The sequence below is a fragment of the Enhydra lutris genome, unplaced genomic scaffold, assembly GCF_002288905.1.
Source record: "Enhydra lutris kenyoni isolate GAN:26980312 unplaced genomic scaffold, ASM228890v2 scaffoldscaffold12, whole genome shotgun sequence".
In the NCBI taxonomy this organism is placed as follows: Eukaryota; Metazoa; Chordata; class Mammalia; order Carnivora; family Mustelidae; genus Enhydra; species Enhydra lutris.
The window spans coordinates 50,419,078-50,444,114 of record NW_019154096.1 but is presented as its reverse complement, the minus strand read 5'-3'; the positions used below and the strand labels follow the sequence as shown (position 1 = coordinate 50,444,114).

Genomic DNA, 25,037 nt, shown 5'->3' with positions numbered 1-25,037 from the left:
TTTATTTGACAGAGAGAGACACAGTGAGAGAGGGAACACAAGCAGGGGAAGTGGGAGAGGGAGAAGCAGGTTTCCCACCGAGCAGAGAGCCCGATGCGGGGCTCGATCCCAGGACCTTGGGATCATGACCTGAGCCAAGGGCAGATGCTTAACGACTGAGCCACCCAGGTGCCCCATTCTCAGCCTTTCCTTAGGGGGTGATCACATAGCCCTTTGCGAATCTGCCGAAAGCCTTTCCCTGATAAAGGCACATGGTTTTGTACATAATGGTGTCAAGGCTCAGAGCTCCTGGGGTAAACCTGGGATCTTTTAAGATTTTCTTAGGTACCAGGGACCTTCTTCGCTTTTGGACGCCCCACCCCTCATCATATCAAACATTGTCCTAGACATCCATTTAGCACCCTAAATTACACACACACACACACACACACACACACACACACACACAGAGTTGAGTTGAATCACAGTTGACAGTTGACAATATTGGACAGTGCTACATTTTGTAGATATGCAATGAAACATTAATTTCAGTGTTGTGTTTTCCTATTTTGGAGCCAATAAACTTTGGTAAATTTTATTGAAATGTACCATATGTATAGAAAAATACACAAATCTTCAGTGTACATCTCCACGAGTTCTCACAAAGCGAGCCCATCTGTGCAGCCAGCACTCTGCTGGAGAAACAGATCATGGGCAGCCAGCAGTTTCCCCAGGCCCCCTTCCGTTCACTACACCCCACCCCAGGGCAGCTGCTCTCCTGACCCCTAACACCATAGATTTGTTTTGCCTGAATTAGAATTTGCTATAAGTGGGATCATCATGTGCAGTTATTTTGCATCTCATTGCTTTTCTGGAACGATAACTTTTATTTGGGTCTCCGACATTTTCAGAGCTCCATGAAAAGGCTCCTAGACTCTAGGTACTGTCGAAATCAGGGATGCTTGACCTCATTTTCACACTAGAATCTCCAGGGAAACTTAAAAAAAAAAAAATCCTGATGTCCAGACTGCACCCCAGAATAATGAAATCAGCATTTTCGGAGATAGAGACAGAGATCAGTGGTTTCGCCTGCTCGCTGGGTGACAGTGATTGCAGCCAAGGATGAGAGGCACTGATCTGAGCAATTTTGTCAAGTATTAGGACCCCTATTTTACAGCTGGGGAAGGAAACTGAGGCTCAAGGAGTCTCCACCATGTGCTACTCTCATGAAGCTTGAGCTCCATTCAGGTCTCACTAGGAATGCTACTTGCATTGCCTTCCTCCTTGGTCAAGAGTAAAGCCAAAAGCAGGTGCAGGTGCCTCCTGCCAGAAAACTTCCTTATTTCTAAGTCTTTCCGGAACTGTGGAGAAGGGAGCCAGACGTTCTCAGGAAAAAGGCAGAACCCCGGGGCTGGCCGGAAAGAGAGTCACCACCAGCTGGACTCCATCTTTGCCCCACATCTCCTCTGAAAGCAGGTGGAAGCGGCTTCGGGTTTGGGGGTTTCTAGGAATGTTTCCCAAGCGGCTTTGATTCCAGGGTGCAGTGCACGATTCTGCCACTCGGTGGCGCAGTGAGCTGCTGTAAACCCTGTGGTTTTCACACACCCCAGAGGAAGCTAGAGAGCGGAGTCTGGCGGCAGTAAGGAAAGGAATGGGAGCCCAGAGCTGCCTGGGGGTTCCTGTGTTCCCAGGGGCCTGACAGAGCCTGTTCCTGACTGGCAAGGGGGAGGCAGAGACACGGCTGCGGCGGGACGCGCCGGAGAGGCCACTCCCCCCTGTAACTGAGCCCACCGAGGAAAGCCAGGGAGGGAGAAGCCACGCCTCACCTGCTTCTCCCCACTCTGCCCTTCACCAGGCTGCCTCTGTGGGCCCCGCAGGTCTGTGAGGGCACAGCCCCACCCCCACTCTCGTGATGCCTAGAGGTACCAGCCCTGGGCTTGGAGGACCCAGGCACAGCTCCACGTCCTAACCTGGGAACCTAGCAAATCCTTACCTAGGATGGCTGAGGACCTCGAGCTCTGATAGGGTCCCTGAAGCTGGGTTACTCATCTTGCCCACAGTTTGGAGTCAGCCTGCCTAGATTCAAAGCCAAGCTCTGCCACTTCCTAGTTGTGCAACTTTGGGCAAGTTATTTAACTTCTGTGTGCCTCAGTCTCCTCATCTGTAAAATGGGAATAAAAGTCCATACCATAGGGTTGTTGTGAGGATTGAATGACTATGTCAGGTTTTACCCTAGTGCCTGGCACATAGTAAGTGATAAATGTTAGCTACTATTGTTTAACATAACGACTGATAACCTCACATACAGGACAGAATGAACCTACCCTCGTGTTAAAGAACCACCTCCACTGTGACCACTACACACACACACCCCAGGTTTGAGCACAGGCAGTGGGCCCAGGCCTCCCCATGGCTCAGACTAAGGCCCAGCTGCCTCTCCAGAGCTGCAAGGACAAGCATGGAAGCCACCAGAGTCCCTCTCAGCACTCCCCAGAGGGGATCTCCCCAAAGCCCCCACCCTGAGGTTGGAGCCATTGTCCTCACAGTCTGGTGAGACCCTCTCTTCGTCCACAGACCTGAGCATGTGATCCTGGCCGCCCCGCAGCATAAGGCAACTTCCATTGGGATGCCGTCCCCATGGTGTCAGAGTGAGCAGTGGGTCAGGAGGTCTCGGTTCTAGATTTGGTATGATCCCACCCAGTTGTGTGACCTGGTACAAGTCATGCGGCCGCTCTGGGCCTCCATTCTGCCTCATTTAGATGATCTTTAAATCCCCTCCCAGCTATAGTATATGGATTTACCAAAGCATCTGGCACACTATAGGTGCTCAGTAAATGTTACTTTGTTTTATAGAATGCAAGACACAACCCTGCTAGGTTCCAACACTCACATGATTTTCTAGTCTTTAAAACAGAGTGACTTCTGTGATCCAGCTCCTAACAGTCCCTAAACCCAGGTTAAGGGTTCAAATAATGGGTATTTAATCAATTCATTACTTGCTTTTGCCCTGGCTTTCAGTCAAGTGGCTCCCCCCACCCAAGGCTGCAAACCTCCCATAAAGGCTCCAGATTCAAGGATCCAAAATGTAGCCTCCCCATTAGACTACAGACTCCAAGAAGACAGGGTGGGTCCTGCCCGGGTCAGACTCATGCTCCTTCAGGAACATGCTCAGCCCCACCTCCTTGGCATGAGGCAGATGGGCGGCTGAGCCTCCCCTTGCTGTAGGTCTGGGGCATGGAACTAGCAGCCCACCACCACAGGGGAGAGAAGCAGCACAGAGCCTCAAGCTGGGCAAGTCCTTTTATTGGAAAAAGAAATAATAAAACCAAAGGCCACTGCATCACCTATGCCCAGCCATCCCACAGGAGAGGCACCGGTCAGACATAAGGCCTGGCCCCACAGTGGGCCAGGGAGGGCATGGGCCAGGCCCAGGAGTAGGGGGCCAGTCGGGGGGCTGCCGTGGAGCTTACTGGGTCACTGCCCTCTTTGGGGGATCCTTGGACGCAGACCCACCCCCTCGGGCTCAGGGACCAGGCTGCCCTCTGCAGCCCCCTGGGTAGGCACCACCCTCCCACAGGCTGCTCTCTCATCCAAAAGAAAACCAGGCCCCTCTTTGGTTCTAGAAAGCTCCCTGCAGTGGCTGGTCTTCCAGATGCCCTTTTAGCACCTCCTGCCGGCTGAGGCAGGCAGTCGCTTGCTGTCCCTCATCCGGGCATCCGGGCATGGGGGCTGCTTCTTCCTCATTGGCGCCCTGGGCCTTGGCAGACAGAGCCTCACTGGCTGGGTGCTTCTCTTCCCTTTCAAGAAAGGAGTTTGCCTTTTCCCATATAGGTTGCCAGCTCCTCTGAACATCCAAGGAAGCCTTGCTTATGCAGCCTTAGAGAGCTCCAGAGTCTGGGCGGGCTGAATATGCAGCATGTGTGGCCCTGCTGCCTTGTCATGGACCGGGAGGACTGGGAGAAGGACATGGAAGGCTCCAGAAGGTTGGCTCTGCTCTCCCAGACCCCCAACTTCTCTTTTGCTAGAATGTACACAGTAGAATCAGAAGGTGGGGAGAACTTTGCAGGTGGGGAAGAGACCAGGAAGAAGAGCCAAGCTGGTAGCCCCAGGCAAGGGGCAAGGAGCTTTAGGACATTTATTTACAAAGGGACAGGCTGGACCTCTGCAGGGAAGCAGCCACAGACCATTACATACAAAGATGAGAGGAGGCAGAGGGGCAGTCACTGGCCTGGCACAGAAGGGGAACGGACAAGTGCACTCACACATGTGCTCTCACACACATGCATTCACATGTGTGCTCACGCACACGGCTGCACAGCCACACGTGCACTCGCGCACACAGTGCTCTCATGTATATGCACTCACACACGCACCTGCATGCACACACACTCATTCTCTCATACACACAGTTTCCAATCTCGAGAAGTTGGCTCCAATCTTGGAGGTTCAAAGCCCCCAAAGCTACAAGTCTCCATGAAGCATTTCTCTAGGCCTCATATAAACTCCCAGAGCCCCAGGCTGTGCACCCCACAGCCAGCGCCCGGAGTCCTGCAAAATCTCAGGAGGTTTCTTGGCAAGGCCCATGTGGCCTTCCGGCTTTGAGTGGGGGAAGGGGAAGCCATGAGTCTAGAAGGGGTCAAGAGGGGACTGAGTGGCTCCCATCTCCCCAGACCTCGAATCCAGTGGAGGCAGGTTCACAGATAGGCAGAGCCCCAGCAGTGGCACCAGAAAGAGCAGACATTGGGAGACAGCCACGGGGAGCAGGACCCTGGGGGGAGAGAGTCCTGGTGGATGTGAGATTTGGGCTGAGGAATCATGCGGGATAGGAATTCTCTCTGGGACCTGAGCCCCGCCTCGCCTCCTGGGTGTTGGGAGTGGAGAGGCAGAAGAAAAGGGCTGTCCAAATCGCGTTTCCCACCAGGTCCCAGCCTTCCCCTGGAAGATGGGGCTGCGCCTGACCAGACCTGACCCCTGGGGAATGCCAGATCAGGAAGTGGGCCGTCCTGCCAGCGGCGAGGGGCAGGAGTGTGGGAGGGGCGCCGGGAGACGGCCCGCAACGACACCGGGCCAGTCACCCTCCCTCCCGCCCCGGGAAGCAGAGGGGGGCCCAGAGAATGACTCAGAAGCGGGTGCTCTGGTAGCGCAGCCGCCGCAGGTCTGAGAGGCCCTCAGTCCGGCCATACACCTCCCTGCAGGGACTCTCGGCCAGTCACCGGGCCCCCGCCCCGCCGCCCCCGCCGCTGCTGCCGCTGCCCGAGCTGCTGCCGCTGCTGGAGCTGCCGCTGCTGCACCGGTCCTCGTAGATGGAGATCTCGATCTGCGGCGGCGTTAAGGACGGACGCCCAGGCAGCTGCTGAGAAGGGGCGGACAGACCCGCAGCTGGAGGCCAGCAAGGGAGCGGGAGGCCCGCCAGGGCTGCTTCCCAGATAGAAAGGAGGGCGGATGGCGGCACTAGCCACTAGACCCCCGCCCGCCGCGCTCCCGCACGCAAGGACTCGGGGCACGTGCACAGCCACCACGAGGGCCCCGCTCCTCGGCGCAGGCACACACCCAGCTCGGAATCTCCTGCTCTAGTGGGGCTAGTCACCAACCCCCGGGACGGTTGGTGGCACTGCAGGAAGCGGGAGGACTTCGGTATCTTGCTTTCAAAGCCTCACTCACCTAGACTCCAGCGATGTGGCCTTAGACGGGTCATTTACCGTGTCACCCATTAATCGATATGTAAAACGGTGGTGATCCTACAGTCTCGGGGTTTGTCTGAGGCCGGACTGAAATCACGCATGTAAAGCAGTAAGCACAATGCCCGCTTCTTAGGCTCAATAAAAAGCAGCCCCTCTCACGGGGCGAGGTGAACAGAGGATCCCGGTGTTTGTGTTTTCTTTACTCTTTTTCCTCTCAAGTTTCTAGCAAAATTTATTTTTTAGCAATTTTACTCAAGTTGCTAATGACTGAGGGCGGGATGTGTGCACACAGTTTTCCAGGAGAGCAGACATAAAACCCAGCCCTGGACCAGCCGCCCATCAAGATTTCTATTTTCCTGATCTCTGGAAGGGGGACGCCAGGAGGCACACACAGGAGTCCATGAGACTGTAGACATGTGAACGGATGGGAGATCTGCCCACTCCCTGAGGGGCAAACAGCCTCAGAGCGATGTGTGGGCCTGAGCTCCAATCCTGGCTCGGATGTCCACCAGCCCCGTGACCCTGAGCCAGTGACTGAATTTCAGTACGCTCGTGGACGAGACAAGTAAGAGTCCCCCACCTTTAGGGAGAACTGCATAGTTTTAAAGCAGCTAATATGGTACCTGGCATGTGTTGAGCAGTGAATACATACAGCTGGATAAAAGCAAACCCTGAAATTCACAAAGGGCATTGATACCTTATGGGGGAGGGGAGCGGATGACCCACGAGGTGGGGAATCCTAGGAAATCCCTGAGCAGAGGTCCCTAGGGTGGTCCCTATTTCTGACATGGGGCCTCACCAGGGACCCTACTGGTTGGCAACTCCATGCCCTTACACAGAACAGCCAGGAAGGATACAACCCTCATCCCACGCTCCACGGGGTCCGTGAGCAGGAGGCCTCGAGGAGCGAAGATCTTCTCATTCTGCTCCTGGATGTAGCGGGAGATCTTCTTGAGGACCTGCAAGGAGAGGGGCCAGTGGAGGATGAGCGAGCGGCGGGGGAGCCCTGGGGGCAGGGATGCAGGGCAGTCGGAAAGGGAGCCACCTTCTCGTAGTGGGTCTCCATGCAGAGGAAGATGAAGTAGGCCGTGGCACAGGCCAGGCAGCCCTCGAGGTAGGAGCTCCCCCCAATCTTCTCGGCCTCTGCATAGAAGCTGTTGAGGGTCTTCACGGTCTCCTCGAAGAGCTGCCGCTCAATCTGGAGGGGGAGAAGGACAGGGACCATGCTGAGGTCAGCCTCCCTGGACTGTGGACAGTCACAGGTGGGAGGGAGGATGGCAGTGGTAGGCCCATGCTGGTAGGGGGAGATGCCCACAGGCAAGACCAGAGAAGGGGCAGGTGCCTGTGGAGCACTGGACTGGGAATCAGGAGACCTGGGGTCCGGTCCAGACTCGACCATCCACTAGCCATGTGGCCTTTTGCTAATGACTTAACTACTCTAGCCTCGGTTTCCACATCTACAAAATGGAAATAAGAATGGCTACTTGGCCTCCCTTGGAGGCAAGAAACTCCCACCATATCATACATGTGAACATTTTCTGTAGGGGCTCAGGCAGGAATTCTAGTGACTTTGTCACCCTTCCCATTTTGATAGCTGTGAAAGCGCCCAGGTCCTAATTGGTAGGGGCCCCCCATGTTTGAATGGGACTCCAACTGCCTAAGACTGTGTAAGACCTCAGGAGTGTCTCTCCAGGACAGGGCACTTTAAAGCTAAGAGGTCACAAAGGACACAACAGCCTTGTGTGTTTGCACAACTGTCCTGCCTGCATCAATAATCATAATAGCTAATATTAAGCTCTTTCTATGCCTTCTATTTTTTAAAAGCTTATATACGTGTATATACACACTCGTGTGTGTGGGGGGGTGTATTTGGGTTTTTTAAAAATATTTTATTTATTTATTTATTTAATATTTTATTTATTTATTTGTCAGAGAGCGAGATCACACACACAAGCAGGCAGAGTGGCAGGCAGAGGTAGAGAGAGAAGCAGGCTTCCCACCAAGCAAGGAGCCTGATGCGGGACTCGATCGCAGGACCCTGGGATCATGACCTGAGCTTAAGGCAGCGGCTTAACTGACTGAGCCACCCAGGCGTCCCTAGATCTTATTTATTTGACAGAGAGAGATAGCAGGAGAGGGAATACAAGCAGGGGGAGTGGGAGAGGGAGAAGCAGGCTTCCCACGGAGCAGGGAACCTGACACGGGACTCGATCCCAGGACCCTGGAATTGTGACCTGAGCCAAAGGCAGACACTTAACAACTGAGCCACCCAGGAGCCCTAAAGGCACTTTCAGATAACAATGTAACATTGTATGTCAACTATACTTCAATTAAAAAATAATAATAATATTTTTATAAATTCATCTGGCAACTGTAGATCAAATTAAGCTATTGCTGGGGCACCTGGGTAGCTCAGTCATTTAAGCATCTGACTTCAGCATAATCTCAGGGTCCTGGAATAGAGCCCCTTGTCAGGCTCTGTGCTCAGCAGGCAGTCTGCTTTTCCCAGTCCCTCTGCACCTCCCCCCTCCCTCTGCCCAACCCTCTCCTTCTGCCCCTCCCTCTCCCTCTAGCGCCCTCTCCCTCTCTTTGCTCAGGTGCCCTCTCTCTCTCTCTCTCTCTCAAGTAAATAAATAAAATCTTTTAAAAATAAATTAATCAATTGCCTCATCTGAAAAAAACTTTGCGAAGTTTAATCTTTTTTTAAAATTTTTCAAATAAATAACACAATTTCATGCATTTTTTCACTTTCAGCAGATCAAAGCTCTGTTCTGTGGTCCAGACTGCCATCATCTCTGGCCTCTTAACTAGTCTCTCTGCCCCCAGCCCTGCCAAGAGAGCCTGTTAAAGCCAGAGCTTGTCACAGCTCTGAAAAAGAGCTTCCAAAGCCATCTCATTGCCCTCCAAGTAAAATCCAAGAGGTTCTTAAAATGCCTGCTAGGCCCTGTAGGGCCTACAGGGTCTAGCCCTGCATCCCCTGAGCCTGCCTCTTACTCTCCTACCCCACCCCTAGTCCCCACTCCAGCCACACGGACTGCCCTGCTGCTTCCAGCAAATACGCAAGTCTTTGTGCCTGTGTCCTTGGATGCAACACTCTTCCCCCAGACTCCCCTACCCCAGGCTCAGGTCTCACCTTATCTCACAGACCTCCCCCACCACTCACCTCTCCCCAGCTCCTCCAGCCCTGTGATTTCCCCCCTTATTTTTCTAGTATTGGTCCCCCCAGAGCTACTACATATTTACTTGCTATTTTATTCTTCATACCCTCTAAGAGAAAACAAACTCCAAGACTTCACTTCTAGATGCCTGGTGGCTCACACAGAGCAGTTGCTCAGTAAATACTTGTTGAGTGAACTTGTCCAAGGTTACACAGCTTGGACCTGAGTCTGTGCTCTTTGATACATAACCCTACACTATACATAACCTACACTAGATTAGAAGGTCATGCTCCAAGTTCAACAAGTGTCAAAGTGTCTATAGCTCCATTTTTTACATTCCTTGGAACACCCCCTTCCCCACTCACCACTGTAGAGGATCAGAACAGTCCATCACACAGGTTAGGGACCTTCCACCCCCAACTAGGACAAAAGGTCTCCCCAAGAATAGTCAGAAGCTTTGGGGTCCCCAGTCACTGTCCCTACACAGATCTTGAGTATATGCATAAGAGAAAATTATGCTCTACCCCAAGAGTCCCTATGCCCCAAAGGACAGGCATGTCCTTTGATGAGATGAGGAGTGTCATAGATCCCTAAAAGCTGGTTAGGGATCGGATTAGCAAAAGGCAGCCCGGCCCCACCTTCCCAAGCCCATTCAGATGGGCCTGGGCTGCTGAGTGGAAGGGTCTGCCGCCGCCCTCCTTGGACTGCGCCCGCCCTTCAGAGGGCAGACGACAACCCCAGGCCAGTTCTACAGAGGCCTGGGGAGAGGGCCATATGCGCCCCGGAGCCAGAAGCAAAAGCCGGCAGCAGGAGCTGACGCTTGCCAGGGGCTGGTGGTCCGTGAGACACCCAGGTAGCTGAGTCTGGAGAGAGAGGCTGTGGACAGAGCCCTTGGTTGATGACCTGGGCATCAGGATTTTTTTAAGCTCTGCAGCTAGGGCTGAGAACTGCTGCTGAAGAGGGGAGACAGCCAAAGCCGCTGCCATCTCAGGACTAAGGAACACACTTTTGTTTAACAAGCTCTCTGGGTGAGTCTTGTGCTGCTGACGTTTGGGGGCTGCTGAACTAGGAAATGTGAGGCCTTCCCAGCTTTAACTTTCCATGTGGGGATGGCAAGACAATGTCAGGGACATGGTTTAATGCTTGCATGTGAAGTGACTGAACAAGTGTTGTGACACATGTTAGTTTTATCCTGGAAAAGAAATATGTCTGATTAAGTCCTCGATTCCCTCATGGCCTGTGTTCCAAGTTGAGGGGGAAAAAGTCATCCTCACCCGGCTGTCCAGCTCTGGGGGGAATTTGGTCTGGAACTGACAGATGGTCCCATCACTGTAGTCTCTCTGGATAAAGACCTTGGTGGCCAGCGAGGCACTTCGCCGCAGCTCCTGCAGATTATGGACCTGAGAAGGCACACAGGACACACACATTCAGGGTGACGATCCATCTAGGTTTGTCCAAGACTGGGGGTGGGGGGCGGGTGTCAGGATATGGTTCTTACAGCACTAAAGCCAAGAAAGTTCCCAGCAAACCAGAACATTAGCCAACCTACCAGTGCTCCAGGAAGGCCACGGGGAAGCAGGACTGTGGAGCTTATCAGACAAGACACCTCAGGCTACCCCAGAAAGATCTAGAAAAAGCCTGAAGCAGAGCCAAAGCTGAGCCAAAAGGCAAGGTTCTGGAACCATCAACAGAGCCAGAAACAAATTTTAACAAGAGGAAGAGACTTCCTGGTGGCTGGCCCAGATCCTTCTCTCTCTCTCTCTCTCTCTCCCTCTCTCTCGTTCCCTCCCCAATTCCCCTCCCCCACTTTTCCCCTTCCCCCTCCTCCCCCTCCTTCCTTTTTCCTCTCTCTCTCACACACACACACACACACACACACACAAACTTTCACACCTTTGTTCACTTAGCAAGTATCAAACATTTAGAACTCATTAGGCCTCATACTTGGGGAACTCAGCCCCTGAATAAGACTGAGGTCTCAGACCCCAGAAGTGGGGCTTACAGCAGAGTTGAGGAGGGAAGCATGTAGACCAGAGGAAGAAGGACCTGATATGCCCACCACCTTGGAGGGAGATTCAAGTTCAGGACAAGTTAAAGCCCAGGTCAGAAAATACCACAGATAGCTTTCCCATCCAGGACCTCTCACCACAAGAAAGGAGGGGCCTCCAAACGCCCAGACTTCCCCAGAGAAAATTATGGATAAAGTGGGCTGAAGCCAGAAATTAAAGAAACACCTTGCCTTGGTAGAAAGGAGTGGGGCAACTCTGTCCCTTGCCCACACCTGCAGACTTGACCTTGACACAGACTCTAGCATTTGAGGGGAGTGGGCTCAGTTCCACAGAAGGACCAGGCCTCTTTCTTCCATTTCCAGCCTTGGCCACCCACATCTGAAACCAGCATTCCACTGGGTAAAATATGCCAAACATTGGAACCACGTGGAGACCAAGCCCCAGGGGCAGAGTGAACACACGGCCAGTTCATCCTGTGTAATTAAAGTGAATCCATTCAGTCATTCCTTTCATTTATTGAGTCCTTACTACTGCCAGGCTCTGGGGATGCTGGGCAAAAGACAGTCTGTGAGCTCCAGGGAGGAAGACAAGTAAATATATAATAAATTAGCCTGTGATAAATGCTTTAGAGAAGTAACATCTTACCCAGAAATGCTTACTCAGAAAAGACTTCCTGAGGTCTGTGTTGAGTCATAAAGGAAGGCCAGGACTTGCCAGTGGTAGGGGCAAGCAGTGGGTAGGGACAGGACGTAAAAGCAACCCAGACAGAGGGAGAAGCTTCTGTAAGGGAGCAAAGATGGCAGAGAACCTGGTCTGTTCCAGCGACAACAGGCAGTTTTCAGCAAGACTTTGTGGATTAGGTAAGAGCGGGGCAGGGGCGAGGGGGTGACAGCGTAATCACGGAGAGCTGGGAGGGGGGCGCACCTAGAGGAGAAGGTGTAGGATTGAAGACACTTAAACTTGCTTAAAAGCTGGGGGAAACACTCAGTCAGTTAACCATCTGCCTTCGGCTCAGGTCATGATCCTAGGGTCCTGGAATAGAGTCCCACATCGGGCTCTTTGCTCAGCGGGGAGTCTGCTTCTCCCTCTACCTCTGCCTGCCATTCCCCTGCTTGTGCTCTATCTCGCTCTCTCTCTGACAAACAAATAAAATCTTAAAAGAAAAAAAAAAAGCTGGGAGAAAGAGGGGCACCTGGGTGGCACAGTCAGTTAAGCATCCAACTTGATTTTGGCTAAAGTCATGATCTCAGGGAGGTGAGATCGAGCCCCATGCCGGGCTGCACACTCAGCAGGGAGTCTGCTTAAGATTCTCTCTTCCTCTGCCCCTCCCTACACCATGCTCACATGTGCTCTCGCGCTCTCTCTTGCTTGCTCTAAAATAAATAAATCTTAAAAAAAAAATAATGGGGGAATGGGGGAATAAGTAATAAGAGAAAGGTAGGAGCAGGTAATTGGTAGATCAAGGTTCTGAAAAGGAGAGAATCAGAGACTTTCCTAAATCCAGACAGCCCTTGCTCTTCATGAGAGAAGTGGTCCCCAGAGTATTGGGACTGAACTGAAGAATGTATGGTGCTCCTCTCATCTTCATAGGCCTTGATTCCTCCACTCAAGGTTTTAGTTGAGAAAGCCCCCTTGACATCCACTAGGGTTCTATGATAACTTTGAAAATCAAATTAAGCTTTGGTGATATAAGTACATTATTCATTAATGTGTCTGCTCTGTCTGGTTAAGATTTCATATTTTTTGTATTTTCCAAGGAAAATGGCTGTGGTCTTCCTCTGCCCTTCTAAAACCAACTGACATGAGCCAGTGAATCTTGAGGATGGGTTCCCCTAGCCCCAGAAGGACCATTCAGGTAGCTCTGTGTGGGATGCATGGGAATTGGGCATGACTGGGGTAAGAGGCCAGGTGAAGGGATGCACTATCTTTGTAGTGGTCCAGGGAAACAAAAGTAGATCTAAACCAAGGAATGTGCTGGTGAGAATGGAAAGAAAGGGAAAATTAAAAAAAACAAACAAACAACAACAACAAAACAGTGCTTCAGTCATTCTGATATGGACTCAGCTTCTCCCCCACAGCCTCCTTTTTCTCTGCCTGAGTACACACATGCACTGTGTGCTACCATGAAGGGCTGTGTCTCTCGTTACTGGCTAGCTGTTGACAACAGCCCTTCTTCTTTCCCCCATGCATACAGTTAGATTAATCCCCAGCCTGCCTTACAATTAGGTGTGGCCATATGACTGAATGGAATGTGAATGGAATGTACAGGTTTGGCTCACAGGACTAGCCACTCCTCTGTAATCTTTGCCCTTCCACAGAAACCAAAGAAGCCGTATGTTGAAGATGATGGAACCACAAGTTGGAAAGCGCCTGGTCCCTGAATCAGCCTGGAGGAGATCCAGCTGCTGGTCAGAATCACTTGTCTGGGACTTTACTGAGCAGTAAATAAACTTCTAGTTTATTATTCCATTAAGATTTTAGGATGCTACTTTTCATAGTATAGTCCCATCTCCTCTTGGCTTTGATCCATGGGTTCTCAAGTAGCCAGAGTAGGAGGGGTTAACATCCTTTCCAACCCCAAAAATCCTGAGTCTTAATCCTCTGAGTGACAAGGGATCTGCTTCCCTCCCTTAGAGTACTTGTGGAGTCTTGAGGAGTTGCTAGAAGAACCTTGAGGAGTTGCTATCAGACACATTGTATACTCTAGAGCCTTCATCTCCCAGATCTATGTACAGCACAACAGAAGAGTCATCTGTAGTTGGTGAATGGATAGATTTAAGGCAGAGCAGCGTCTCCTGGCTCTCTCCATCCACAGTGGCTCAGTTGTGAAGTACCGAAAGGCACTGATGGAAAGAAGACCCACTGACTTGGGAGCAGGAGACCTGGGTGCTAGTCCAGGCCACATCACCCTGGGCCTCCATTTCTTCAACTAGAAACTGAGAAGCTGGAACAACATAAGTACTTAAAGCCCCGTCCGGCCCTGACCCTCAAGAGGCTTTCTCAGGGATTACGAATGCCAGTGTTTATAGGGACTAAGTATGTATGTGAGCCTGGTGAGGGCTGTGGCTAATCAGAGAACATCCCTGAAAGCCATGTGAGAATGTGAGCCCAGGATGCTGCACTTCTGACATTTTTTTTTCCTGCTTCTGACATCTTAAGAGAAGCCATAAATCCAGATTTCTTTAATACCAAATATCTTGATATTTTTAATGTTTCCAATACATTTTTACATTTGTAAGCACAGAAGCGGACCAAATGAGGCACAGCTGTGAACGAGACTCATTTCTAGAAGGGTCAGTTGAGGACCACTGAATGAAGAATCCCATCACTGGGGCCCTTGAGCCAGAGCTAGAGCCAGACTCCAGGCACTTGCCAACTACTTAGCTTTCAGAAAACAAGTGGGGGGTTTTAAGAGAGATCCATGATGCTCTGAAATCCCATGAGAGGATCCCAGAATATGCACACAGCTTCTGTGTCTGCTCTCCCCGAGTTTCTTAACTGACCCTGACACCTGGGCTTCTCATCTACTTCTTACCTTCCTCAACTCTGCCCTCTCTCCCGCCACCATCACCTGGCCTGCCAGCAGCTGAGTAAAGACAGGACCAAGAGGCACTTCACAGGGAAGAAAGAGAACATCAGTGGTAATATCTGCTGGCACCAATTTTCGAACTTCAGTAGGACAGGGATAGGAAGGCTGTCTGAAGAATGGGTCACCCACCTGACAGAGCCAACCTGGTAGAGGTGGGGAGGAGCAAGCCCCAGAATTTGGAAGAGCACTCCCAGTCCCAATCTGCCCAAGACAAAGCAGGAGGCCCCATCTGGCCCGCATCTCCATCCTCATTAAAAACTAGCTAATTCCAGAGGATGCATTTGAGGCTCAATTCAAGAATCAGGAGATTCAGCTAATGAACCAACACCATGCTTGCTCCCTGGCTGGGGTGTGGAGGAGGAGTGAGGATCATGAGTCACAAGCAGCCAAGTCAGGCCTCGGGATGGAAACCCAGGCATAGGGCCTTCCTTCTTCTAAGCCTGCACCAGGGCCAAGCCCAACCCACTGTCTGCTGGTTGTTAATTCCAGGCTCAGAGATCAAACCTCCAAGTGCTTTGCTTGGATAATGCTACTTGGGTGCATTTAAAAACCTCTTAGAGACCAAACTCCACCACTCAAGGAAGCCCCTCCCAGCCAGGCATTTCCCAGTTGTCCTGGGCCATCTGGACTCTTTCCCAGGGTGGACCCTGCTCCTGGTGACACAGATTCTAAGAGATTTGCCGCTCAGGAAATGGGCTCATTACAGTTGTCCAAATGAGGTCAGTATTTCACTCAGGAGGATCCATCTGAGTTCCTCACACGCACTCCTCCCCTAATGGTAACTCCTCAACAGAAACTAGGAAGCAGAAAAGACCCAGTTTCCATGCCTTCCACATAAGGATCCAGGGACATCCAGTCTTCCTTAATGTCTCTCCTCTCTCCCTCCCCCTCTGTCTTCCTGTCCCTCCTTCTCCTTCTCTCCCTCTCCCACTTCCCTCTCCTTCTCTCTGTTCTTCTCCTCTTTACCTCTCAAAACATCTTCTGCTGGAACTGAGGACTTCCCATTCGGAATCCAGTGGGGATGGCCAGGAAGTCTGGCATGAGGTATTCCTTCTCCCAACAGGTTTTTCCTGGTAATCTTAACTCAGTCCTAACAGTAAAAACAGGCTGGGGAGAATGACTCACTCCACAGCCCAGATAATGTGTACATTCTGTGCCTTGGCAGAGCTAAGACTTCCTCCCTCAGTACTGCCAGCAGGGTCCACCCAAGGCCAAATTGGGAAATGGGTAATGTTTGTCCTCTGCTCTCCATCCCTTCTGGCCATTCCTCTGTCCCTCTGCCCTCAAGCCGACCCAGCCAGGATGAACAGGGAGCTGGGCTCTTCTGCATCCTTTCCATCACAGCCTCATGTCACCACCTCTAGCGCCCACCTCTCTGCTGAGCAACACCATTGGCTAATGGATATACATGGATGCAGCAGGAAAAAAAAAAACACTGACCAAGGAGGCAGAAGCTCAAGCTCTGCCCCTTTTGAGCCATATTTTCTTGAATAACTCTCACATTCCACTTGTATCATTTGTAAAATGGGATAATGATGCCTTCCTTGGCTTCTTCACAGGGATTAGGCAAGCCCTTGAGCCTCCATGAGCTCATCTGTTAATTGGGGATAATAACGCCATCCTTGCCCACTTCACAGGGTTGCTCTAAAGCTCAAAGGAGATCATACATGTGGTAGTGCTTTGTACACAGGAAAGTGCTACCTTCACAGAGGCACTGTGAGCAGAACCTCTCCCCAGGGAGAGGCATGCACGCCTAACAGCAGCCACCTAGAAACACTGCCTCAACCTAGAGATGTGAGCCTGCTGGTTGGCATTTGTGTACCACAACAGACCTGTACTGGAGAGATAATGAGACAGATGGGGCTCCTGGAATCTGGCAGAACACATCACAGATGTGGCTGCCTTCTCTGCCCACACTGCTGGCCCAGCTACACCCAGGTGGCTGACGTTGTCCCTTCCTGCCCAGCACCAGCAGCCTTTGCTGCCGCCTGGCAGCCCTCTCTGGAAGGTGATCAGATCATTTGCTCTTCCTGCTCTTCTCAGTAACTTTGGCACTTTCCAGGCTTTCTAATTATTTATTTTTGCATTCCTCCAGCCTAAAAACCAAACTCCATGGGCCTGCTTAGGACCTGCCCCCTCGCAAGGTCCGGGGTGGGGGGGACAGTGAGCTCTCCTAGCTAATCCTGTGCATTGTCACAAAGCCAAATGGCACCAAGCAACTGCACCTTGTTCTGTGGTGGCCATGGCAGCAGAATTACAATAATAACACTTGGTATTGATGTCACGCTGCTCACCAGGATGCCCAGAGGCAATGCACAGAATCATTCAAAAGCCTATGCTGTCTGTCTCCCTGGCTTGTGTTCCAGCTGGGGTAGAAATGGGGAAACACCGCAGAAGTCAACGTCAGACCTGGAGAGACCCTGGTGTCCTGGGTTCCACTCCAAAAATCCAAAGAAAGAAACTTTCAGTTCTGCTAACATGCTGTGCATTGAATAGGTCCTCCCCTTCTCCATGTGTTAGCTGTACCGCTTATACAGTGGGGACATAAAGAGCTGCATTTCCCACATGAAATGAAGGACAACAGGAGGAAATTCCTGATCTCTTAAGCACTGCACCAAGATTCTACCCTCAGCCAACAGGTCCCTTGGTTCAGCTTCCAAGTCCCCTGAAGGTGACACACCTATTAGCACACCCTGAAGAAGACAGCTCCTCCCATCAGACATGGGAAATGCAGACACCCTGGTACAAGAAACTTGAACGGGATGAAAAAGCAAGAAAGCATGATATGCAAAAGTGGAGACTGGTCCAGGCAGCTCATTAAAACCAGTTGGGGTCTCGTCCCCTCCATCCCCATGAAGGAAATGTGGATGTGGAGGTAGGTCTGTCATCTCTTAACCAGGCTTTTGGGTTCAAAAGCTGGATGGCTACACTGCACAGCAACAGAAACCAGCTGCCTTCCTGCCCCTAAAACAGGGACAAGCTCACCTCCAACCCTCTAGGGAAGTAGTTTTAGGACTAGCAGTCCAGAGTAAGGGGAAACCCCAGCTGGGTCCCTAGAGCAAACCTGGTGCCAGTGCCAACAAGTGGTGTGGGCAGCTTCGGCACTCAGACGGGGAAGATCGCCAGGAGTAAGATGAGTTCTCAGGAGAAGCCCCTCTCCTCCACCCTGCCACTCTGCTCCCCACCCCTTCCCGCAGTATGAGATCTGGAAAACCACCCCATCCTACCCTACTCCAACCCACCCCCTCACCCCACCCCACCCCCCCTTCTTCCTTTCCCGCCCAGTCCGCCCCTAGCGGAGATGTGTTCCCGCACCAGTTGGGCACTGCCTGCGGGCCAGGCGCTCGCCCCCTACCTCAGTGGCCATGTTCCAGGGGCACTGATCCCTCCGAGCCTGAGGCGAGGCCGGTGGCGGGGGGCTGTCCGCGGTGCTGACTCCGGGAGCAGGTGGGCTGGCAGCGGCTGGCTAGAAGGGGGGCCCAGTGCACTGTCCACGGTGCTGATTAGGACGTCGCGGGCCCAGGTGCCGGTGGGTTGGTGGGCCAGCGGACGCCTGGGTACTGGCGACGGCCGCTGTGCTGTCCGCGGTGCTGATGAGGGCGCCGGGCCGGGGAGGCGAGGCCGCGCCCGAGGCTCTTCACCGCCCGATCGCCCGCAGCCGCTGCTTCTGCAAGCAACGGCCGGGTTTTTCTTTGACAGCGGCAGCGGGGGTGGGGGCGGCCGGGGGAGGAGGGGCCAGGCGCCTCCACCGACCAGGAGGGGGAAACACGGCCCCCAGACTCCGGCGCCCGCCCGCCGGAGAGGAGCCCCTCCCGCGGCCGGAGGCTTCGCTCCCGCCCGGCCCGGAGGCCCCGCCTCTCCCGCCCGCCCTTCCCCCTAGTAAGAGCGCCAGGAGCTCTGCGCTCGCTACCGCGGCCTCCTGAGACTTCCAGACCTGGAGAGAGGCAGGACGGTTCTGGGGCAAGACACTCTAGCCGGCGGAGGCTGACAGTCCTCCACGCATTTGCAGGCCTCCAGGTGCGGCCTCTTTACCTTTCCAGTACCCCTCCCCCAACCCCCCCCGCACCGTGGCCCAGGTTTCCTCTATGGTATTTTTTTCTGTTCTTTCTCCGCCCCCCCCCCCCTTCCTTCTCTGTTCCCCCTTCCCCAGACTTGAATGGGCATTCCCACCTCTCCTCGTCTCTTCTTTTCACTGCTTTGAACCCTGTTAGCTAAAGGAGAATGCTGCAGACCGCAGAGAATCATTTCCTTTCTTTAAATATGTGCCTGCATTTCATCCCCAGAGAAATCCTGGGGTTCCCTTCTTTCAGGGAGCTCCAGAATTTAAGCCAGTCTCTCCACTGCTCTTCCTGACCCTGGCCCTACCCCTACTCTTCCCTCTCTCCCTTGCAGTCCCAAAAACTGCACTTAAAAAACACAAGCAAATGGTGTCAAACTGGTTTACCCAGGATGTCAGGTGTGGTCCTGGTGCTGCCATCAGAATTTTGACATCATACCTTCCAACCAAATGACCTACCCATTTGCTTAATAAACAAAAAGGAAACACCAACACAGGTGCCTTTTTACACATCCATAACACCCTTTGGTCTTTGGGGGGAAGCGGATTCTGTTCCTCTGCAGCTCACTGCTGCCTGAGGGGTAACAGCAGCCAGCCACACAAAGGGAGAGATGGTCAGCCAGGAGACCTGGAGTCTGGCTCAAGCTCCTCCTGCGTATGACCTTGGTCAAGAGCTTCACTTCTGAGCTTCTTTCCATAAAATGACAGTTGGACTTCACTAGACTATTTCTAGGGTTCTTTTTTTCCCCTCCAACCTTTTATTTTGAATTTTCAGACATACAGAAAGGTTGAAAGAATAGTACAGTAACCATACTGTCCACCTAGCTTCAACATCTGTTAACATTTTGCCACATTTTCTTGATAGATATAAAAACAGAGAAATATGTTTGGCTAGATTATTAGAAAATAAGTGACAGATACTGAGAACCTTTACCCTTCACCTTTACCCTTCAGTTCTTCACCATGCCTCTCCTAAGAATAAGGGCATTCTACCTAACCACATTATCAGACCCTTACAGATTTCACATCATCTAATATTCCAGGAGAATTTACTGCCCCTAAAACACATGAATCGCAATGGCCTCTCAGAACTTTTCATTTATAATAGCTAACATTTACTGAGCACTTACTATATGCCAAACCATGTGCTACATACTTTACATGTATTGTCTTAATGTAATTCTCACAATTACTCTTTGAATTAAATGCTATTATTATCCTTTTATTATTCCCACTTTACAAATAAGAAAACTGAGAAAGTTGCCCAAGATCATGTGGCTCATGAGGAATGGAGACAGGATTCAAACACAGGCAGTCAAGTTCCAGAGCTTGTGTGGTTGATCCTCCTAACTATACTGCCTCCCTTCAGCATCCTGTTGGCCTTAAGCCAGCACAGCAGGAACCGTATCTTCAACTGCCTGTTTCACAGATGAACACACTGAGTCCCAGAGGATAAATGACATACCGAAGAAATAAAGGCAGATGTTTCATCCCACCTTAGAGTTTGCCTAATGATTTGGCATCAAGGGCAAACTGAAAATATCTGTGAATCCCACGGTAGTCACTAGTATTAAATAGTTGCATAATCTGATGATCTCCATGGACACCTCAGTTTCTCACACGGGATTTTGATTATATTAACCAAACGACTATATAGAAACCACTGTATCTGATAACAAGAGACCCAGATGAGTCCATCCAACAAATCTATTCATTCAACGTGTATCTGTTGAACATGAACTATGGAGAAGACACTATTCTCACAGCTTGGGCTACAGCAATGACCACATGCACAAAAACTTTGTTCTTATTGAATTTACATATTAATGGGGATAACAATCAATGGCAGATAAACAAATCAGTATAAAGTATGTTGAGTTGTGATCATTGCTAGGAAGAAAAGTAAAGCATGGTAAAGAGAGGTGACAGAGGAGGGTTATTTTAGAAAGGATAGTCATCAAAAGTGTTTTTGATAGGGTGAAATTTGGGCAGAAGCCTGAGGGAAGTGAAAGAACACATAGGTACCTAAAGGAAGAGTGACTAGCTTAGAGGACAGTACAAGGGCGGGCTGGAGGAGTGGGCTTGGCATGTTCAAAGACTAGCAGGGGGACCGGTGTAGCTAGAATGGAGTGGGCCAGGGGAAGAGAAATGGAAACGGACATCAGAGAGGTAGGAAGAGCCAGGTCGTATAGCACCTGCAGGCCCTAATAAGGATTCTGGATTCTGTTTAGAGAGTGGGATCAAAAGCCCTACAACGTTTAGAGTAGAGGCATGGCATTACCTAATTGCAGTTTTTTAAAGACTACTCTGGAGGCTAGGGCTGGGATGGGAGGGAGAGGGAAGGGGGAGGAAGGTAAGGATAGAAGCAGTGATACGAGTTACGAGGCTGTTAAAGAAGTCTGGGCAAGATATGGTGGTAGCTTAGACAAGGATAATAGCAGCGGAGGTGGTAAGAAGTGGCCAGACCCTAGATATAATTTGAAGGTAGTGCTGGCAGGAACTATTGATAGACTAGGGGTGTGATATGAGAGTGGGTCAAAGGTGATTCCAAGTTTTGAAGTCTGAGTCACTGGAACAAAGGAGTTGCCACTTACTGAGAAGGAAAGCCTAAGGACGGAGTGGGCCTGAAAGGATGGAGAACACAGAGTTTTATTTAATTGATTTAGGTCTGAAATTTGATGTGCATATTATACATCTGAGAGGAATAGGCCTTTGAGTTTCAGAGACAGGTAAAGGGTTGGAGATACAACATCAAGAGCCGCCAGTATGTGAACAGGATTTAAAACCATGGGACCAGATGAGAACAGGTAGGGAGTGGGTACAGCTAGAAAAACGGTCCAAGAACTGATCCTGGTCACTTTGTTACTTCCAGGTTGGGAAGATGAAAGACTGGTGAGAACAGCAACCCGTGAGTTAGGAGGAGACCCAAGAGAGAATGCTGTCCTGGAGCCAAGCAAGAAACCTGGTAACAGAGTCTTACTAGCTGTGCTGAAGAGCTGTTCATGGGAAGGATAAGATGAGGACTGAGAAATGACCGTGGGACTTGGCAGCTAGATGATCACTGATGAGCTTGGTAAAAGCTGTTTCAGTGGAGAACAGGGATGAGATCCTGAATTAAAGTGGGTTTCAGAGTTTGAATGGAGGAGAGGAAGGAGAGATACTAAGATTGTAGACAAGTCTCGTGAGGCATTTTGCTGTCAAAGGGAGTGAAGAGTAGTACAGAGGCCTGAAGAAGAAGTGGGAGCAAGGGAGGCTCTTTTCAGACGGAAAACAGTAGAGCTTGCTTATTTGCTGATAGAAATAATCTAGTTAAAAGGGAAACATCAAAGCCTCAGGAAGGAGAGGGTTAACTGCAGAAACAAACCCTTAAGAGGTCAGCAAAGGATGGGTTCCAGGGCCAACATGGAGGGGATGGCTTTAGAGAGGAGCACAGACAATTTTCCACCATGAATAAAGTGGAAGAAGCAAAGTAAATGGCCATCGATGTGAGTAGGTTAGGAGGTGGTGTTGTATAAGCCAAGACCTGAGCTCTACTTCTTACTCCTCTTCAACTAGCCAGAGACTTCATGCACCATGACCTTTCTCAAAAAGTCCAGTCAACCATTACATATGGAAAGCTTGCTATGTGCTGAACATGATGCTGGCACTTTTCTTGTGTGGCCCAGAGAGCTCTCCTTCCCACGAAATTACAGGACTAGGACTCTGGAGAACCTTGAGCTAGTCTATGCAAGGATGAGTGATCCCTTTTACTATCCAGCTCCCCTGACTGCGAAGAGACTTTAACAGCCTCAGGCTTTTATCCCCACACTGCCTCCACAGTTGCTACACCAATCGTGACAGACCTCAAGGCTTAGAGGCATCAAAGTGGAGACCATGGAGAGAGATCCACATTTGGAGTGGGGAGTTTCATTCTGTGCTGACTCAAAGCCAATGGGATGCTACAGGATGGGATATTCCCACACCCCAGTCATTTAGACTTTAACTCCTGAAGCAGAAGAAGACGTTGAGATTTAATCTGACTAATCATTATTACCCAGCTGCCGTGGGATAAGCCAGTCCCGATGCAGGAGCCGAGCTCTTTGATGTTTTTGTCATAAATTAATGAGTTCACCCACAAAATAACATCAAAGAAGATCTACTAATTCATTGTTATCATCCTCCAATCTGCAGCTATATTGGAAAGTCTCCCAAAGAAAGGACCATAGCCAGAAAAAGAAACCAACCAAAAGATTTGGAAATTATGATATCTGGAAAGAGATGAGAGAGAAATGAACTCCTGTAGGCTGCAGAGGAGACAGAGAAAGAGCTAGCAAATATCAGGGAAATGAAAAAGCAGGGGAGACAGAAAGATTCTCAACCCTTGGGTCTGGAAGGAAAAGGACTGCATGAATGCTTGAGGGGGAAATTGTGGTCTGGAAAGTCTTTAATGGTGTGATCTCAGAGCACATTGTGGGGACTACGAGGAAGTGTGTGGTAGGAAAGAGTGTCCCTGGAGTCAGATGACATAGATTTCAGCCTCTGGCTCTATTTACTATGTGACCATCATCAAGTCGCAATATTTCTGAACGTTGGTTCTCTGATCAGTAAAATAATCCTCCCTCTCCTGAAAGGACCCCTCCAATTACAGGAGGCTTTCTTTAGATGTTACCTGACTCTTCCAAATCTCTTCTTCCAAGAGGAAAACCAGAAAAGATTAATGGAGATGCCTCGCTGGATGGAGATCTTCCCACTGCAACATTTCTTCTAGGCCAAGCAAGATTTCTTAAAGCACAGAAAGATCAGCAACTGTGCTTCCCTGAGCTCAGGAAGCAGCTACAGAGCACTCCAGGCCAGGCCGGAAGAAGGCCGTGGGGTGTTTCCAACGCCTCCAGGACGCCAAAATGTCAGCAAGAAAGGACGAGGCTCTGTGGCAAGTGCTAAGGGGTAGAGAGCTTCCTCAGAGTTGGGATCCAGGAAAGGTTTTACGAACTGTGTGACATTTGAGCTTGGACTTCAAGGATCAATATCCTATTCCCCAGACAGCGGATGAAAGAACGCGGCGTGCAAAGGCAGGAAGGCATGAAAGGTGCCTGGGAACACAGAACCTCTGGAACCTGAAAACTCAGGAAAGCAGCTGCCAGACGGCAACAGGGATGACTGCAAAGGCCCCAGAAACATGAATGGAGGGGACCCGCCCTAAAAATAGTGCCAGAACAGGCAAACGGTGACACGTGTCTGGAAGTGCAGTCACTAGGAGGTGACTAAGCTAATGGGGAGTTGCCTCCCTTTCTTGACTTCATTCATAGTCTCCCTCTATTTCTCTCTCTCTCCCTCCCTCCCTCTCTCCTCTCTCTCTCTCTCTTTTTCTCTCCCTCTCCCACCCCTTTCTTTCTCTCTCTCCCTCTCTGTCTCTCTCTCTCTTCCTCCCTCCCCTGGAAGAGGTAGAGTGGGAGGCAAGAGTCTACAAGAACTCACAGCTCCCGCAGCAGAAACTGCAGAGTCTGGGACTATTAGCTGAAACACTCACCTGCTGTTAATGCAGCCAGCGTGCTGGGGGCCAGGGCCCTCTGAAGTAGGAATCGCCCAGTGACTGACTGCAAGGGTCACTTCCACACATGCACGAGAACTGGCCACAAACTCACCAATCACCACAAGCCATAGCCAGCTGGGGGAAGCCGAAAGGCTTCTAAGGGATGGTACCTCCCTGGAGAAGTAAAGAGGAGTGAGCATAAAGGGGAACAGGTGCTTGTAAAGCATCATTAATTATGAGAGCCGAAAGAGATCATGAAGTTCAAACCAATTTCAACTGCAGAGACCTTTGTTCAAACAAAATCTTGTATGAAAGTCAGAGGTATAAAACAAATAAAAGAAAGGGAGCCACAGCTTACCTCCTCCACCACCCCCTCACTCTCTACAGCACCCCCCCCCCAGCTCGGTAGAATAAGGTTGTTGTTGTTTTTTTAAAGATTTTATTTATTTGACAGAGATCACAAGTAGGCGGAGAGGCAGGCAGAGAGAGAGGGGGAAGCAGGCTCCCTGCTGAGCAGAAAGCCCAATGCGATGCGAGGCTCGATCCCAGGACTCTGAGATCAGGACCTGAGCCGAAGGCAGCGGTTTAACCCACTGAGCCACCCAGGCGCCCCTAGAATAAGATTTTTTAATCATCAAAGCAACACATGCCTATGGTTTTAAAAACCCAAACATACCAAAAGGTTCATAATAAAGGGCAAGCACCCTCCCTGCCTACTCTCTCTTATGCCTTCCCACCTTCTGTTGTTTTTCCTCTAGAAGAAATGACTTTTCACTCCTTTAGCTGTTTCTCCTTTAAATTCTTCCAATAGTTTCCTTTTCATCGCTAAATGAGATGCCTGTACTTCAACATCTTGATTTATTAACATTAGAAACCTTGTCCTGTTTTCCACACTGACAGAAGAGAACTTAGCTCACACTGCCACCCGCACCTCCCAATATAGTTACAGCACTGTTTGAACTTAATTTTCATTTTTTTCAAAGTAATACGTGCAATTAGTTTAAAATTCCAACCAGGGACAAGGACTTATAGTGAAACAAACGGGGCGCCTGGGT

The 25,037-nt window shown here is 50.6% G+C and overlaps 1 protein-coding gene and 1 long non-coding RNA gene across 2 annotated transcripts; one reads left to right on the top strand and one right to left on the bottom strand.

Moving 5' to 3' along the window:
* Positions 1-3,267: 3,267 nt before the first annotated feature.
* On the bottom strand, positions 3,268-24,153 carry LOC111145402 (golgin A7 family member B). The gene is made up of 6 exons (XM_022500280.1): positions 23,980-24,153; positions 17,772-18,083; positions 10,093-10,218; positions 6,706-6,858; positions 6,518-6,619; positions 3,268-5,296 (listed from the first exon to the last, which is right to left on the bottom strand). Exons 2-6 carry the CDS (start codon positions 17,781-17,783, stop codon positions 5,189-5,191), a joined length of 501 nt encoding a protein of 166 aa, XP_022355988.1. The 5' UTR covers positions 17,784-18,083; positions 23,980-24,153; the 3' UTR covers positions 3,268-5,188.
* LOC111145403 lies at positions 11,610-13,296 on the top strand. The gene is made up of 3 exons (XR_002640469.1): positions 11,610-11,687; positions 12,585-12,682; positions 13,146-13,296. It is a non-coding gene; the product is annotated as an uncharacterized LOC111145403 (long non-coding RNA).
* Positions 24,154-25,037: the final 884 nt, after the last annotated feature.